The 18,482-nt window shown below is 45.2% G+C and overlaps 1 protein-coding gene across 3 annotated transcripts in view; it reads right to left on the bottom strand.

The window, feature by feature from the left end:
• Positions 1-18,482, bottom strand: part of AFF2 (ALF transcription elongation factor 2) — a 446,211-nt gene that overhangs the window by 35,256 nt on the left and 392,473 nt on the right. For all 3 annotated transcript variants that reach the window (XM_026479777.4, XM_026479775.4, XM_026479776.4), the window contains 2 exons: positions 3,054-3,213; positions 310-1,317 (listed from right to left, as the gene is read on the bottom strand). In XM_026479777.4, the coding sequence (XP_026335562.1) occupies positions 310-1,317; positions 3,054-3,213 (1,168 nt within the window). The remainder of the gene's footprint in view (positions 1-309; positions 1,318-3,053; positions 3,214-18,482) is intronic.

An 18,482-nucleotide genomic window follows, 5' to 3' on the forward strand; every position in this document is an offset into this window, starting at 1 on the left:
TCCCAGGGACCGGCTGCCTGGGGAAGGCAACTGTCTCCATAGTCTTCTTTCCTACACATCATAACCCCCCATGTGCCATTTTAGATACTGTTCACATTGGCTGCCAAACCCTGACCGTTCCCAACACTTCCTCCCTGGTCACGTCAAATATCGCTTTGCCCATGGAAAGCACCACTGCCCTCACCAGAGACTGTGATCCATCGCCATTAGCCTCCTTGCACTTGAGGCTCAAGATCAGGTTCGCCAACACAGAGCCTCTGTTCATGATCCCTCGGCAGAGCACGGGCGGGGGGGCAGGGGGCAGCTTACCTTGTGCTTGCGCTTGCCCTTGGGGACAGGTTTCTCCACGGCCGCAGCAGCGCTCTGGCGCTTGGGCTTGGAGGCAGTCTCCTTGTGGTCCGGCTTGGCTGGTGCTGCTTGCAGTGACTGGTGGCCAGGTACTCTAGACAGCAGGTCAAGGTCAATCTTCACCCAGAGATTTTTCGGGTTCTCGTGATCTCGCAGAGGGGACAGAAACTCGGTTTGCATGACAGGGACGGGTGGAAACACTGGCTCCTCACTGGTGGCGGTTGTGCTGTTGCCGCCGCCGCTGCTCACTAAGGAGCTGAGGGTCAGGCCGGCACCAGAAGCTTCCTTGGATTTGGCAGTATTGCCCCCAGGAGCGATGCAAGGGGGCAGGACTTTGATTTGCAGGGTCTCTTCCTGATCTGTGTTGGAATCAGACGTGGACGAATCCGTTTCGATGAATTCCCGGGACTTTGGCGCGATCTTGCCAGGCCCTCTGTACTTCTTTTTCTCCGCAGCCAAGGGAACGTGTGGCCTTGGTTCCTTCCTAGGGACTGGTTTGTGGGCAGTGGCTTTGTGGCGGCCTCTTGGTGGGTCAGGAAGCTCCACGCTTTCTTTTTCTTTGGGGGTGCTGCTGGTAATATTTGGTTTGGGCCAGGTAAACTCGTCAATGCTGGTGTTCTTCTCGACTTTTTTGGGTTGTTTTTTTCCAATTGTCCTTTGAGAAGCTGTCTCAATAGTTGTTGACAACTTATGCTTCAAAGCCTTTGTTTCTGGATTTTTCTGGGTTGGCCGTGGACGGGCTTTCTCCCTGATAAGACTGAGGAGAGGCCTCTCTTTGGGTTCAGCCTGGACCTGGCTGGGGTTTGTCTTCACTTTGACCTGGACTTCCATTGGCTGGATGATTGGAGGAGGCACAGAAACTGTCTCCATGGGCGTTTCATTTTGGCCACAAATAAATGACTTGTTCTGAGATGTCACTTTGTTAAGCCATTTATCCAACTGCCACTTGTTGGTTGAGGGCGGCTCAGGCTGCAGATGAGAAACAACAGCAAGAGTGAATCTCACAGCTTGGAAGAATCTGGAAGGATCCTCAGTACACTGAGTGCTGATAAAAGCTGTGGATGTGAAGTGCCCATCCGTACATTTAGAGACACACACGGAATCTAAATTCATCAAATTACCCAGAGAGACAAATACTCCACGAACCAGCCCCAATCTACTTATTTCAACAAACTTCCACTCCTCTTCCGAAAACAGTCTCCACTCTGGCCAGGGAAGAAAGAATTATTCACAGAGAGTTTTCCCAGAGGGTGGGCACGGAGGCCTGGCAGGGAAACTTGTTCCCAAAATCCTTTGGTGGGACTCATTGCTCAACCTCTCGCCAGGAGGCAGAGGTAATGATCTCGGGTCCTGAAAAGCAATGTGAATGTGCCTCGAGTATAATTCAAAAGGAAAGGCTTTCTATTCGCCAAAGCGCTGGTGCCTCTCTATGATGCTGTAATTCACTGCAAAAAACACGAGCCTTTTCTATTTTTACGGAAGGATGAAAAGATTTGACTTCCCCAAAACCACCGCACTTTCCTCGGTGTATGGGCAATAACCAATTTATGGGGACATGCATGCAGACATTAGTGTCCGCTGTTAAGGCCCGGAAATGATGCGTACAATTCAGGTGCTGATTCCCAACTCTGAATTCTGCCTGTTGAACTAAAAGAGCCATCATTTTTATTAGAACTGCTCTTCTTTTGAAAGCCAATCAGCTGAAGCTTATGGCACCAGCCAATAGAGGGTGAAAGAATTAAAAACACTTGAGTGGCCGTGACTCCGGCGCACACAGGGCCAATGGCGGGCAAGGGCCGGGGAAATCGTGTTGGCCGGTGCTGCTGGTTTGGGATACCGGCTCTGGCAGTACACAGACCCCAGTTTTGGTCCTGGCTTGACCCCTGTCTGCCTTGGGAAATCTTGGGAAAGTTAACATCTCAGAACCTTATTCTCTAATCCGTAAAATGGGGATAACAACAGCAAGGACCCCAGAGAAGTGTTACGAGGACAACACAAGAAAGTGCAGGTCAAGAGCTTCTCAGGGTGCCCGGCCCCGGGCCCACGTTCGAGCCATGCTGGCTACGATCCGTAGCCGGATTGGTGCTGCTGCTTTCTCCAGTATTCCTTTCCGATTGTTACAAACAAGTCCCTGCCGTACAGGTTGCAGGCTCGGGGGCGCCGAGGGGTCATTCTGGACTCAGAGAGGACAGGAGGGGAAGAGCACACTGTTTTTTATTTCAAAAGTGTAATTTGGGTATTTTAGCGAGCCGCGTTCAATGTTTTCATGAAGTATCATCAAACACATTTGGAGGACGCAAATCAGAATTTTAAAAAATCCATGCTATGTCTTGGGTCTTCCTTGCCAAGTGGCAATTCATCCCTTCAACCTGGAGTTTCGGCGGTGGTGGCTCCCGGCCCAGAAGTGGGTCTTGACTGGTTCTCTCAAAAGAGAAGTTGCTAGCCCGGTTATTACGCTTCCAGATTTACACATGAGGAAGCTAAGTGAGTCACACGGCAGCAAATGTCTGTCTGTCTTTTAGGGACCGTGCACATGTATGTTTCAGAGGGAAAAAATGCTATCAGATACCCAAATACTTTCCTCGAGTATTTATTGTGTTGGACGTGTGTGTGTGTGTGTGTGCACATGCACACACGCACACTGGGAGTGCCACCCACCCCAGCCACAGGCAAATCGTGCTCGCAGCCCCCTCCCCTTCACCCACCTCGGGAGTGGCCACACGAGGAGCCTCATTGGATTCGCTGTCAGTGGTGCTGCTTTCGGTGTCTGAGTCTGACTCGGAGCTGCTCTCGGAGTCACTGGAGCTGCCAGATCCCCCGCTGGCTGGTGCTGCAGGTGGGGGCTGAGGTGTGGCCAAGAGTGGGCTGAAAGAAAATGACATCATCCATTGCCTCATTTCGTCTCACAGCCGCGGGCCAAGCCCCCCCCCCCGCCCCCCCCGCCAATGCAGCACGAGGGCTTGTGGTCTGTGCGACACAGAGCCCAGCATACCGTCCCATTTCGTTTCGTTAGAACCAGGCCTGCATGTGGCCAAGTTCCCTGGGTTCCGTGACACTGCCTTCCGTCTCGGGAAGCCGAGCCTCCCGCATTCTGCGTGACCACCTCGAGCCAAGGGTGCGCGCCTTCCGGACAGAGACAGATACCGATGCCACAGACCGAAGCGTAGCCTAAGGTTCTTAATGGTCCCATGCTTTTTTTGGTTAAGGTAAGTTTTCATTTTCTATTGCCATCTCGTTCAGAGACCCAGAGGTTTGTCACGGGGCCGTGATCTCAGCTATACACAAGGTATAGTCCTCTCACCAAGGAGGGGTGAATTCAACCCCATTTTAATCGGAGAAAACTGAGGTCCGCGGGGAGAGAGGCTTGCCTCTGCATGCTAGCAGGTTGGAGAAGTGAGCTGGGAACTCCAAGGCAGGGACTGTGAGAAGCATTTTCACTGCCGGGTGCCTAGCCCCCAGCACCGAGGGGACCACAGTCACATTTCTTGGCCTCCTCCATCCTAATTTTTGTAAACTCTTTGTAAAACGCTTACTGGGAGGTATGATCCTAAGGGGCCAAGCAGGTCTAATGATTGATTTCAAATGTGTAAAGCTGACCAAGCAAAGCATTTGAAAATTGACACCATTTGCCACTCTGCCTTTATTGATAATCAACAGTCTTCCTGACTGATCGTTTGCTCCCCCGCCCATAACAAATCAGCCCCCACTGCCTCTTGGCATGTCAGGCGATGTCCTCGCCCCCTGTCCTCGGGCTCACTGTGAGAAGTGGGGGTCCAGCCTCAGGGGGCGGTGAGGACATTCATCTCCCCCCGTCTCAGCAGCCCAAGGACTCTGGAGGCACAGAGCATCAGTCCTTGCCTGCCCCACCCCATGCCCTCAGCAGCCCCTGTTTCTCTCCAACAGTACAGCTCTTGCCCCCTGGCCTGTAGCCACACTCGGCAGCTGTTTGCGAAGGAACAGGATCCCTTTTCAGCCAGCATGGGCCCCTTGTCAGTCCCTATCCAATGCAGAGAGCCCTTTCATTCCGTGTGCCTTGCCTCCCTAAAGACTGCCCCTTTAATCTCCCAGGTAGGTATTTTCTTTCATATAGCAAAGCTCATTTTAAAATGCTATCTGCTAAGTAAATGCTATCCAAAAGTACATTTCTCTGCCAAATACACCAAGAGATTAGGGGAAGCAGAGGAAATAGGGGACTGTATCCCCTGGGAAAGCGCTGCACACGTGTGTGTGTGTGTGCACGCATGCACGCGTGTGTGCGTGTGTGTCCCCGACAGTGGGGGCAGGGACCTACAACCCAACGCTCTCCTTCCCTTTTGCAGGTCTCTCCCTAATGGCAGTAAAGACTCCGTATTTATGCAAAGTACCCTCTAAATCTAATCAATTGTTTTTGTCTTTGGTTATTAAATAAAGACTGGGGGAACAGATTTAATGAGACCAATCCAGACATTATGCTAACTTGGCCTCAATTCCCCCCAAGTAACATTTCAGGTCCAGCCCGGAGCAGCCGCAGCCCTGAGCTGACTGGCTGCTGACTGAGATAAAATCGAACTCATGCTCACGTTTATGATTTGGAAGTGAAAAGCAGTTTTCTAGTTTTCTTTCATATCTGTGCATTAATGTCTGGCTTCTCATAAGACTCCGTTCATTCTAATGTTACCAAACTCGAGTCTAGATTTACTCTGGAATATTTCTGGATAGCGTTTCCATTTACTGGATTATATTTGAGCAACTGCTGTAAGAAAAAAAACAATCCCAGGGATTATTCCCCTAAAACTGAATGCACTGAGGTGATAGACAGAAAGCACAGATGTTTTATTTCCCAGAATAAAGTTATTCATCAGCTATGCCACAATAAAGCTTTACGGACTTAGTTGGAAACTTGTATACATGCGTGTTTGTACATAGGTGTTCCTTATCCAAATCCCTTTGAAGGGGAGAAGAATTCTGGTGTTCAGATTTTTTAATTTTAACAATGTGAATATACCATATATATATATTATATATATAAAATACTATATATATACATATAATACCATATACATCTATATAATACCATATATATCAATATATATAAAAATACCTCAACTGGGATCTGGGGAAGCATCCCTTAATAAAACTCACTGATATTGCTATAGTAACATTAACAGTAAGAGGTCGGATTCTGTCATAAAATGTGTTTGTCTCAAAGTTCCAGAAAACGACAGCTCTCAGGACTTTTTCAATTTCAGAGTTGTGATTAAGGGATTATGGATGTGGACAGAAACCACATATGAAAAACGGACTGTAACTATATGTACAAGTAAATATAGATAGATATGGATATGAAATAAAGACTCTTTCAAACCTCAGAGTAACCTTGACTGAGACCCAATAAAATGAGACCTGAAATTATTTTCCCTAAGACTTCTTATGGCTAAATCTATTGCTGTGTTCTCAGGAAGAACCCCACGGCCAGTCAATATGGACAATGTCCCCTAAAGGGAGACTAGTGTAGAAAGAACAGGAAGAGGCTCATCAGCTTTTCATACCCTCCCCGATGAACACGGGTGCTTGGGGACGAGAGGGCAGGTGGACTTGAATTCAGAGAAGGTACTAAGAGGACTCCAACTGGGGGTGAAGGACCTGAGGATCTTAATGAGAAAGAATTGCTTTCGCTGGGCAGTTGCACAGTTGGAAACAGGGAGGGCATAACAGTTGTTTAAAATGGAAGCAAAATTGCTCTCGCCCGTACCTCCCTCTGCCTCTATTATCCATCTGCTGCTCCCGGGCTGGCTGGAGAATCTGGCTGCACCCAGCCTGCAGAGGAATGTAAGCCACGTATTTGAGCCTGTCCGACCCTCACTTCCTCTGGGCCCACCTTGCACGCAGCAGTACAAACATCAATATGAGAATGACTGGCCAAGGACCACATTCTTGTCTAGAATCCATGGTGGAACTTTCGAGTGGGCAAGTCATCAGAGTATTTCACTTACGGGTCTTCGCTGAGACCTGTTAGCTGTTTAGCTAGTTAAATCCCCCCTTCTGCTACATTTATTTTCATACATCGCCAATTTATTCTCCGGATGTGTATTAATTAAAGTGGCTATGAGTGAGGCTAGCCCACGTGATACTTGGTTCTGCCCAGGAGATGAGGGAGTAATGTGCAATTTACACATTCTTCATTCACCAAACTGTATTAGAATTATTTCCCATGCACCATTTCCTCTCATATTTTAATCAACTGCTTTTTAAAAGAATGCTAGTGGTTACAACAAAGATAACGTGTTATATTAAAAATCATTAACATTTGATATATCAAACCATCTACTCCATAGTCTGTAAATATTACAATTGTACTCTATGACTTCACCCCAGTGTAATAAAACTTCTCAAAGGACCCACATTTGTAGCAACTTCAAAGTCAGCGGCTCGACCTTGTCAGAGATCTGATTCTGCTATTGTGTTCATCAGCATGAGCGGTCTTCAGTGAGTAATGAAACCTCGTTTTAAGCCCAACTCCATTTAGTAGGTCCTCATGGTCAGGGGCCAGACTGAGGGCAAAGGAGCTGGCTTAGCAAGTCAAAGACCCTAGCGGGGAAAGCCAGGGTTAGGGAAGGGGATCAAAGAGGAGGCCAGTGGGACAGAAGTTTGGGAGACGTTTACGATGCCTTGTCCAAGCAGGGTTGGCCCTGATGTGGAATGCTTGAGCATACCAGGGTAGAAAGGTGGGTTTTAAGTGGTAGTCCAGGGCACCTTAATCTCTAGACATGACAGTCTCTCTATGCTTACACTGACCAGGACTCTTCTACAATAAAGGGGCTCAGTTTGTGATACCAGAAGACGGAGTTGGAAAGCCGTATGAAGACACTGGGACGACTTTGCCTGGAGAAGATTGTGGCACAGGGAGGAGGAGGTTCAGATGATGACGGTCTTCAAAAACCCAGAAAGTCTGTCCTGTGTGAAAGGGGGTGGGCTCATTCTGAGGGCCTCCCAAGGTAAAACTGGGCCAATGACCTAGAGATCTAGTTGAGAAGATCTCACCTCAACAACAGGAAAGGCTTGTAAAAATCTACAGCTGGGGTGGCTTAGTCTGTTATGAACCTGACTCTTGACTTCAGCTCAGGTCACGATCTCAGTGGCATGAGTTCAAGCCCTGCATTGGGCTCTGCGCTGGGTGTGGAGCCTGCTTAAGATTCTCTCTCTCCCTCTCCCCTTGCCCCTCCCTCCTGTGCCCTCTCTCAAAAAAAGTCTACGACCGGCCACAGAAGGAAGCCAAGGCTTTGTAGGCTAGTGAGCTCAATACCTATAGATGACCAGGTAGCCGGCAACAGAGAACATGGTAGACAGGTCCCAAGTGGGGTCGGATGATCTTTAATGTATTTTCCAGCTCAAAGATTCTGATCCTTATGAAAGTGTACAAAGGATTGTAAGGGGGACTTTTTAGGACCCTAGGGGGAACGTGTGGGGATATGTCCGCACAATCCAGTCTGTTCCTTAAGGCAGCTCTGCAGTGACCTGCTCCTGGCAACACTTTATCAGTCACAGAGCTCTCGTGTGAGCTTCAGAGGATTAAGGCTGCATTTCTGTAGGGCTATTTTATAAATCAGACTTTTCACTAATTCAGATTAACAGCCTCCAGAAAGCCAAACATCTGCATCGGTGCTGATTCTAATCCTAATTTAACTGTAAATTCCTTTCTCGGGAGATAAACAGGATGATGAATTGGCCATTCTGCTCAATCAAGCTGTGTGGGCATCAAAAAAAGAAAGGTTCCAGAACGGATGACAACTTAGTGGTGGGAAATGTACCCGGGGAGGGTCCGACAAGCAAGTCCCGACGTACTGATCTTGGCAACATATTTGGCACGTGACCAGGATGTGCCAAAGGCATGTAGCGGGAGATGTTTGATGGGGAGTCCTGTTTTAAACCCGTCTTTAGTTGAGGCTCGTACAAATTTCATCATCATGACCCTTTTCCAGTTTTATAGGAATGAAACGTCTGTCTACCAGATAATTTGAAATGCTTCCATATTTGAAGTCCTCATTAAGTTGTAAAGGGATGTCCCTGAGGCAAAGGAATCGACATTTATTGCTGACCTTACCTCTCTTCTTCATTTTCCTCTCTGAACTCTGGGTTCCAGAAGTGGAATGCTATATCTGCTAGGCCACTAGGGGCAGATACTCCAAACCCTGGACCTATCCCAGCCACGGGGTAGGACGAATCCATTTTTAGTGTGAGTCACTAGTTTTGACATGTATCCTACCCACCCCCCCGGAAATCCAATAGCCCCCTTATTCAATAGGAAGTGTATGCAGAAGCATAATACATAAAGCAGATAAGGCAGCGCTGTCTTGGCGCAAACAGACGTCGGGCAGAAAGTGGGTAGAGGGTGTTGCCAGCAGCATACCCTAGCATATCCTCCTCCCCGGTGGCCCCGAAACACAGTTTGAAGGTAAAATGCTTCGTACCCCAGTATTATCACCAGCAACTCAGGATCAAGCGTCTTTTGTGTTATCGCACTAACACTGTTGATGAACGGGTAAGCGAATCAGTGTCCAGTTGTTAGTTGGGCTACACTGGAGATAATCTTTGTTCAACATGTGCACACTGGGTATCTGCCCTTTTGTTTGATCCTGGTGTTTGGAACGGGATCTGCTCAACTTATTTGCAAGGAGTAATAAGGTGATGCACACGCATTCACTCTTACTCATTTTCATGGGCAAGTTACTGAACATGACATTGTTGAAAGCCCTGACTGACTAAAGAGATCTGTGGTTGGCAAATATGACTCCCGCAAGGATGTCCACGTCCTAAGCCCTAGAACCTGTGAATATGGTACCTCGTGCGGCAAAAGGGATGTTGCAGATAGGAATATATTCAGGATTTGAGATGGGGAGATGATCCTGGATAATCTGGGTGGCCCCAGTGTAATCACTGGGTCTCTGGGAGCCAGTGCTCAGTGTCAGGAAGGCACGAGGAGATTACTCCTATAGCAATGGGCGATGAACTTCCATAGAAGCTGTAAGTCAATCATTTGGAACTTTCAGAAGAACTGGAACTGACTGGCTTTGCATGTGTTCCGATCACCAGCAGTTAGTGCCTCTTTGTCCTAACTTAACCTGACACCTACTTCCTTTCTGAGGTGATACTGATGACTGATTTTGGCAATGGTTTTTCATAATTACATTTGATTTGCAACCAGCCATTCAACCATAATTACATTTGGTTAGCCTTTTTTTCTTTTTAATGATTTATTTTATTTTATTTTTTTATTTTAGAGAGAGAGAGAGTGGGACGGGCAGGGACAAGGGAGAGGGAGAGAGAGAATCTTCAGCAGGGTCCATGCCCAGCATGGAGCCCAACACGGGGCTCGATCTCATGACCCTGAGCTCATGACCTGAGCCAAAACCAAGAGTCAGACACTTAATGACTGAGCCACCCTGGTGCCCCTTGGTTAGCCTTTTGGGGCCTGGCCAGCCCCAGGCCCCTGTCTTCTTTTCCTGCCTGTGGCCTGTCTCCATTTTCAGTCTATTTCACACATCTAAATAGCTATGTTTCCTCTACTGCTTTTTTTTTTAATTTTAAAGATCTAATTGGCTAATAAGACTCATGAATCAGGCAGCATCCTATCTGGCTAATAGAGGAGAGCTCCCCCCATACTAGTGTTAAAGAAGTGGTTTTAATCTAGTGGGAAGAACATGGAACTGCAAGTCAGATGATCTCTGGAGTGTTACCTTGGATACTTTATCATCGTGTGACCTCAGGCTAAGCACTTCGCATAGGGTTTCTGATTCCTCGTCTGTAAAATGGGTCTACTATATCACACAGGCTGTGAGACGGCTAAGCGAGTACATTTAGGGGAGGCTTTTCAAATGTTGATGTACACACGACTCGAGCGGGAAACTCATTAACATGCAGGCTCGAATTCGCTAGGCCTGGATGCAGCCTGAGTTCTGTGTTTGTAACGCACTGTTGGGTGAGGCTGATATTCCTGGGCGGGGGGCCAGGTGGAGAGAAGCGAGGCTAAAACCGACATGGGCTATTCAGACATGAGCTGCTGCGGCAAAACATAAATTGGTGAATTTGAAACTGAGGGCAAAAACACACTTTGAGATCAACTGCGGATTTTATGTTTCCATCATTATTCTGTCCTCCTTTAGCAACAGACAAATTGGACCACCTTATGCCATTTTAAATCTAACCTGGTCAAGCTTAAGCCTTCTTTGGGCAATTGTGGCTGAAGAGGTTGTATTAGATTCCTTCTGAGAAGCTTACAACGTTCCTGAGGCCTCCTGCCTGCGCCGGGAGTTGGCCAAAGGCCCGACTGTTTCCTCCGCACGTGGCCTGTGGCTCATCGTGAGGCTCAAAGGCGACTTGCCACTACCCTGGCCGAGGCTCAGGGGGTAGCCACTGCGGGAATGGCCACAGCTGGGACACTCTTACTACTTCCAGAATACTGAGACTTAGTACCAAACAATGTCAAGGTGCAAAATAGTTTATGGATACTAGGGGACAAAGTTCAATGAGCAGTTTTAAACAAATGGAAAACACCAAACCGAAACCAAGGCACCTGCTTCCACCGAGCGCCGTCTGCGGGGGGACAGCACCGTGGGGCTGCCCGCGTGCTCCCAGTCTGGCTGGTCGGCGCCCGTGAATGGGCCAGTGACGTCTTGAGAGCATCACACTTTGCATTTGGGAGAATACACTGGCATTTAAATTCTTCTGGAAATAATGAACAGCCACACAGACTTTTCTGCTATCGGTCAGAGCTGCTTCCATCAAACAGCTGAACAGGTGGCAAAAAATCATAGCCAGCCAAGTATTTTTGTCCCTTTTGCCTTTAAAGTGCATCAGCAAAAATGGGAGCAAGGAAGAGAACAAAGGCAGGCAAGTGACTGTGAACGCCGACTCCCGTGAGCCCTGCTCTCCACCAGAGCAGAGGATGAGAGAATGAATGATTCGCACTCATAACGAATGCAGAGAGGGCCAGATGACAGGAATCTCTAACAAGGCCCAAGCCTTCCAACAAAGAACTTCATCAGTGACAAATCCGACGTGGAGCAGGGGTGCCTTAAACCCGGAAGCCGACTCCGGGCAGGAACCTCCTCACTGTATGCACAGAACTGGTCTGGAGACGGGCATGAGAGCCCAGGCAGTGGACAGGCTGAAGGTGCTAGAAGAGCACAGAGCGGGCTGGAGACAGACTCAGCGCGGCTCCACACAAGCCTCTGCCCTTTTCCTTGCTTGATGGCTTCTTCCTGTTGCCCATCATGCATCGGGCTGCCTCTGGATTTGGGAAGTGGGCATCCCTCTTCCAGTCTCTCCCTAGACTACATTTCTTCTTTGATGTCTCTCAATGCCAATCTCCTTATCAGTACTGTCGCTCCCCTTCATGTCTGATTTGTCACCTGATGTATCACAGATACTTGACTTAGAGGGTAAGCTTCTAAGGCCAGAGGCTTTATCAAACACACACACACACACACACACACACACACACACACAAGCATGCACTCTGTAAATGCTGCGTGCACCTAAGCCACCCTAGAGTAAAGCCCGAAATAGATCTCTGGGAAGAGGGACCCTGGGTACATCCACTGTCTACTGTCTATGTCCCCACAGTCCCAATAGGATACTGTCATCATTGGAGCAACAAGACCAAAATATTTTTTAACTGCAGAGCACTTGATTATGTTCTAGCATTTTCACTCCCATGACCTCCTTTGGTTGCTATAAGAACGGCGAGTAGGGGGTGGATACAACAGGTATCCTCACCCCCTTGGCCACGAAGCTCCACTCTAAGCCAAAGTTGTGTGGCTGGGGCCTGGTGGGGCTTTCACCAGGCTACTGTGATGATTTTGGCCACACCAAGTCGGCTCGAGGAAACGAAAGCAATCGGGGATCCATGACAAAACTCACCCTTGTCGCCATACCAAAAGGCAGCAGGGACACAGAATTAATTCCGAATGCTTTCTTCAAGTGGCCAAATGAGACAGTCTGCAAGAATGCGATGTTGAGACACTAAAGGCCATCGGCGCTCTGTGCTAGCAAAACCGTGCTGCATTTGACTCGAATGACAAATCTCACTGAGTCCAGAGGAGACTTACAGCTCACAGAGGATAACCCTTCCACACACATGAATAGTTTGTGAGGATTAAGTAGGGGAAATTTAAATGTCCTTTATGTTTCACACCATTGCGTCTTTTCAAAAATTGTATTTGTTTTGAAATAGATGATAAACATGATAGTGAATTCAAAAGATACTGAAAGGGACACAGAAAAGTAGATCTTCGGACTCTCTACTGTCCCATCACCCCGTTTTCCAACATTTTTCATGGTTAATGTTTCTTATGATTCTTCCAATAATATCCCCATAGATTCATGAGTACTGATATGTGTGCTTTTAAAATAAAGGTTCTTTTTTTTTTTTAATTATAAAAGTAATACCTTAAAAAAACCTTCCTGTATGTGGGATGGCAGGGCATTCGATGAATGGCATTCCAAGTCACATCCATAATTTCTAAAATAAAACTCATACTTCCCTTACTAAATGTCTCTTCATAATAGCACCTGAAATATATTACAAACATCAGCAGTAAAAGACTCAGGTGAATGGCAAACATTACAACTCACAGCCCCGCAGTGTGAAACCCTACCACGAGAAAGAGGCAGTAACGTGACACATACCACGCGGAACAGAAGCCGCTCAGACAGCCCTGCTCCGTGGGACTAGGCTGCAGGTTCCAAATCAGGAGACAGTCACTGTGCTTCCTCCATCACAGACACTTCTTCAAGATCTGGTCAACGCATGCTGGTTCTGCTTCCTCACCACTAGAAACTTCTATAAGCCCAGTAATCAGGCTTTGGAACTCTTTGATCTACTGAGACTGCTTTCAACCCCTGCCCTGCCCACTTCCCATTGCAAATCAGGTGTCCTTCCCTTACTCTCCTTGACCTCGCTCCCTGTTGGACTAAAAGCTTTGACTTCTTTTGTACTTGGTCCCAGTGACCATGTACAACATGAGAGCTCTTGATTTCAGAATTCGCAGTGACCCCCTTGCAGGTGGATGTGCTCTTCTCTACGGGATTTGCTGAGCTCTATCTCCATTGTCACCCTACCTTCGGGCCAGTTTTGACTACTCTCTCTTTCCAGCACATCTGCCACTTTTGTGTCCTCCCTCCTCCCGCACTCCCCCCAAGCCTTTGCTTAGCCTGTTTATTCTGTCTAGAACAGCATTCCCCCCAACCCCACCGCTTGCTTAAATTTTTATCTTTTAAGCTCAAATTCAAATAACATAAGGTCTTTTCCAATGGCTTTAATTCTCCTTGATACCTCTCTGTTCTGATTTCTCTGCACTAACTGCGTCATTGTTTATTACTTAATTATTCTCAAATTATTTCATCAGGCTAAACTTTTGCCTACGCAACTAAACTGTCCATTTCATGATGGCAGGTGCCAGACTTTACAGTCATTTTGTGTATCCTAAGGTGCCTAACGTAATGACTTGTACGTGATTTTCTTGTTATGAAAGACTATTCCAAATGTCCTCATAAGGAGTAGAAAATCTGCACAGAGAAGGTCACCTGGTAAAGAACAATACTTAACTACAAAATGTCTATGTATTGCTGACTCTCAACAGTCAATACGTAGGTGGGCCTGGGCAACACCAAAACCCCCTGAATCATAAGTTAATCTGATGAAAATAATTAAGCAAATGGGTTGCCTGATGATGGATTTGCAATCTTTCAACTGGTTGGATGGATGCTAGCTCATCGCAGCACCTGCCTCTTTCTTCAGCTTTAGTTCCATGGCAAAAATGCAACTTCTTGGGATGGCCATTTTTAATGTAATCGGTATTTAGAACAATAGCCGCCGACGAGTTGCAGAGTGCACATACATGTATGAACGTGAGAAATAAATGGTGTGGCTCTTACTGAAAACGTGTGCTACACATACACGCAGACCTTCCTATTTTTAATTAAAATGAGGATTCCATTACTCCGATTTGTGTGAAATGTGAGCTGCTCTTGTCATATCATTTTGATACATTAACCAGCCCAGTCTACATTGTGCTTGATATTAACTCCCTTTCTACTTGGTGGTTTTTCTAGTGGCATAATTAATTTCCTCATGGAAGAAAAAAATATTCAATCAATTTGGGATTAAATATGAGGTTGAAGGACTTTCACAAAAGATAGGACTAAATCTCCTAGCCCACATGCCTTGCTAATTATGACACACTCACATTAAGAACAAGAAGGTGTTCCCTTCCCATGATAAATGGGCCTGAAAATCCTCCCTAGCGTTTACTATAAATCACAAAGACCATTAATAAACAGGCAGGAAAAAAACGACAGTTTCTACAAGAATTCACTCCCATTCTTTGCCTAAGACTATCAATGTCATATTTAAAGCTGACATCGGAAATCTTCTATACAGAAGCCCTCTAAGTCAAAAAGCCCAGCTATTTTAAACAGAATTTCCTATGCCTGTTATTCTGAATGACAGCAAAGGAAACACTGGATCTTCTTAATCCCGTAATGCTATCTGCCCCCAAATCTTGCCTTCTAGCTAACTGCCTCCCTTCTCATCAATGCTAAATTAAAGGAGGTCAGGCGCAAATGAGAGAAGAGGGGGCCACACTCGCCTCATCTTGCACCCAACTTGCTTTAGACAAAAGTCTGGTCACAGCCACCAGGAATAAGATAGCTGAGCACAGGCAGCCTCCGTCCGCACTGAGCCCTGTATACAGAATGGCAGGGCTTACACCTGAATCTAGATCAATAGCAACGAGAATGGCAATCCCGTATCACAAATGAGCACAGAGCCACTTAAAAGCTGACCTAGAAAGAAATGGAAACAAACTCAGGCATTTCTCCAAGAGCTGGCAGGATCTGTGATAATGACAAACAGGCTGGTAGTAATAAGGTCAGGGTGTTCAGTTTTGTCATTAAGGGGAATCTGTCATGTGGAGAAATTTGTCATGCAGAGAATTTGGGAAATGCAGCAATTCCAAAGAAGGTAGAATTTAGAATAAGAAGGAAGGACTTTAGAAACAGACAATTAAAAATGCCTTGTGAAGCTAAGCCAATTACATTTGTGTTCAGCAGAAAAACCTGGGAATGTGTAGGTCCTGAGAGTTACGTCCACGGCAAGTCACAATTATACAGGGTCCCCTTCCCCCAGCTAAGCCCAAACAAAGGGCCATCGTAGGGAGTTACAGTGAAGGCAAAGCAGTCACAACTTAAGGGCGTTAAAACACACAGAACAAGAAAGATATGCTCACTAGCAAAGCACATGAGACATGTGCTTTTAGTGAGATGTTTTCTAGCCTGATGGTATCTCCAATTTCATTGCAGTTTCCAGGAGTCTACACGGCTTTAGCTTCATCACGACAAGATCTGGGTACATTACTCTGCCAGTTGGAAATGTGGGGAAACAAACAAACAAACAAACAAACAAAAACAAATAAAAACTGTTGGGAGAAACATTTTCCAGAAAGGTTATATGTTGAAATGTTTCCTTTGATGATAATTATGTTTCAATATATATTTCAGACAGCTATGCCCAAATTCGAGGTGTCTGAATGAGAGAGAATGTGTGTGCGTGCCCATGTTTAAGTGTGTGTGCCTGCGTGTGAGTGCATGTATGTGCCTCGTGAGTGACAGTATATGTGTGTATACATCTATTAGCTAAAATCCAAGATGGCTAATACCAAGAGAAGTAAAATAGTTTCAGCAGTTTCAGCATCAACCAAGATGGCTGGCTAAGAAGCAAAACAATACTGGGAGCAGTAGCATCCTTCAAGTGAGGTACGTAATATTAATTGTAAAAATAATGTCACTGTTAGCCGGCTAAGGACAGAAATGTTGACTTGTGCAGTACATGCTGGGCATTCGACATTTAACAGAGAAGATATTGTTGCCAGCCAGCGTTGGCATTAACCCCTATCTGGGTTCAAGTTGTGTTTTAAGAGGAGACACAAACGTACACTCACATGTACAAGGATCAACTATTAAGTCTCATCATATGTTAGTTTTACAAATAATATATAAAGGCAAAAAAAGTCCAAAAGAACTGAAATTTTGGTGGTTAGTTTTCTATCTGTTGGACAAGACTCATCAAGTAGCCAAGGGAAATGCGAACTCTTTCAGTTAGCCGTGAAACTCGTGAACACTGACAGGCTTCCAACACATGGAAACAACTTCAGCGTTTGCCAGCAGATGAATGGATAAAGAAAATGCAGTCCGTGTATTTACAATGGAGTATTATTCAGCCTCAAGAAAGAAGGAAATCCTGCTATTTGAGACAAGATGGGTGAACTTGGAGGACATTATGCTAAGTGAAACAAGCCAGACACAAAGAAAAATATTGCATGGGCTCACTTACATGTGGAATCTAAAAAAACAAAAAGTCCAACTCAGTAACAGAGAGTACAATGGTGGTTACCAGGGGCTGGGCAGTTGGGAGGAAAAGGGACATGTTGGTCAAAGGCTACAAATTTTCAGTTGTAAGATAAATAATTGTGGGGATCTAACGTACAGCCTGGTGACCACAGTTCATAATAATGTATTAGATACTTGAAATTCGCTAAGAGAGTAGATATCAAGTGCTTTCACCACAAACAGAGAAGGTGATTCTGTGAGGTAGGATGTGTGAATTAGTCCGACTATGGCAATCATTCCACACTGTAATGTCTATGAAAATGACACAGTGTACATCTGAAATGTACAATATGTACATTGTAAATGTAAAAAGTAAAAATACAATTTTTATTTGTCAATCCTACCTCAGTAAAGCTGGAAAAAACCGATAGGCTTCCAGTTGGTGGCTGGACAATGATAAGTTCTTGGCATATATAGAATTAACCCACTTTTCTAGTAGCATAGATGACCTAGTAGTACTAATGATCTCTTTGATATTTTCAGTAATTTTTTAAATCTCGTCAAGAAAAATAATAAAACACAGAATTACTTTTCTTTCCTCTTCTTCCTCTTCCTCTGCCTCATTCTGGTATCTTGTGGAAGTCTCATTATTCAACAAAATATTGTCCATTTTTAATGGTCTTTTCTTTCTGAATTGTATTTTAAAATGACTCGAGAAAGCCCATTTTTAGAAATGTTTCCAGTATATGTCTTTTTGACTTATCTGAGTCGTTAGAAGGGGAGAATTTCCCCCTAATCCCCCCCCCACATCTCTTATATGCCTCTAATCTATGAAAAATAACAAGTCAAATATTTGAAAGTTTTTAATAGTTATATTTCAAATAGTTCATAGTTAGCTCCATTTTAGGACAAACAGGGAAAAAGAACCCAACTTCCTATAATTTGCATGTTATTAACGTTGCATCTTCGGGAGCCCATCCTGTGGTAATTGTGTTTCCAAATTATACATGATCTGCAAGAGGAGACCAAAGCAACTTTTGCTCTGTGATTTTACTTTCCTTTAATATGATGGCTTATGCGCTGTGGCTTATTCATTTATTGGTCTGATGGTTTTTATGAGTTGTAATTCAACATAGGTTCATTTCTAGTATCGTGTTTTATAAAGATATGGAGAATGTAATATAAGTCTGATACAATTATGGTTATGTGCCACGCAAGACAATACTGTAAATATGAGGAGAGTCTGAAAAGCTGCTTAGCAAAATGATCTTAACATACAAGGCAGTGTGAAAATGTAAGAGGAATCTATAATGACGATGAAGATTAGCCATTTGCTCTCTAACCTTATTTACAGAAGCAATCAGAGGTATTCAGGTCGAGTTAATGACCCTGTCTCCAATTAATTCAATTGTCTACAAACAACACTGGTGCAGGGGCTGTCTCAAAGTCTGCCACGCAGTCTCAGAGGGAATACATAAGACTCCATTAAAAGTGACAATAATAATGCATTTATTACTGAAACACTATTGTATTATAAATAAATTCCTCATGTTAAATTATGCTCCACGCTTTAACAGAAATTCAATTACTGAAATAATAAAAAGATGGTGTATTTGCCAAGTGCTTGGACTATAATTTGGCTGCTTAGTTACCAGTGGTTGGCTGTTTTGCAATTTTTCCTTCATAGACTATTTCTTTTGAATAAATGCCAGACTTTTTCATACAAATTTTATGAACAAGTTGCAAAATGAAATTTTGAGCTTTTGAAT

The sequence above is a fragment of the Ursus arctos genome, chromosome X, assembly GCF_023065955.2.
Source record: "Ursus arctos isolate Adak ecotype North America chromosome X, UrsArc2.0, whole genome shotgun sequence".
Lineage (NCBI taxonomy): Eukaryota > Metazoa > Chordata > Mammalia > Carnivora > Ursidae > Ursus > Ursus arctos.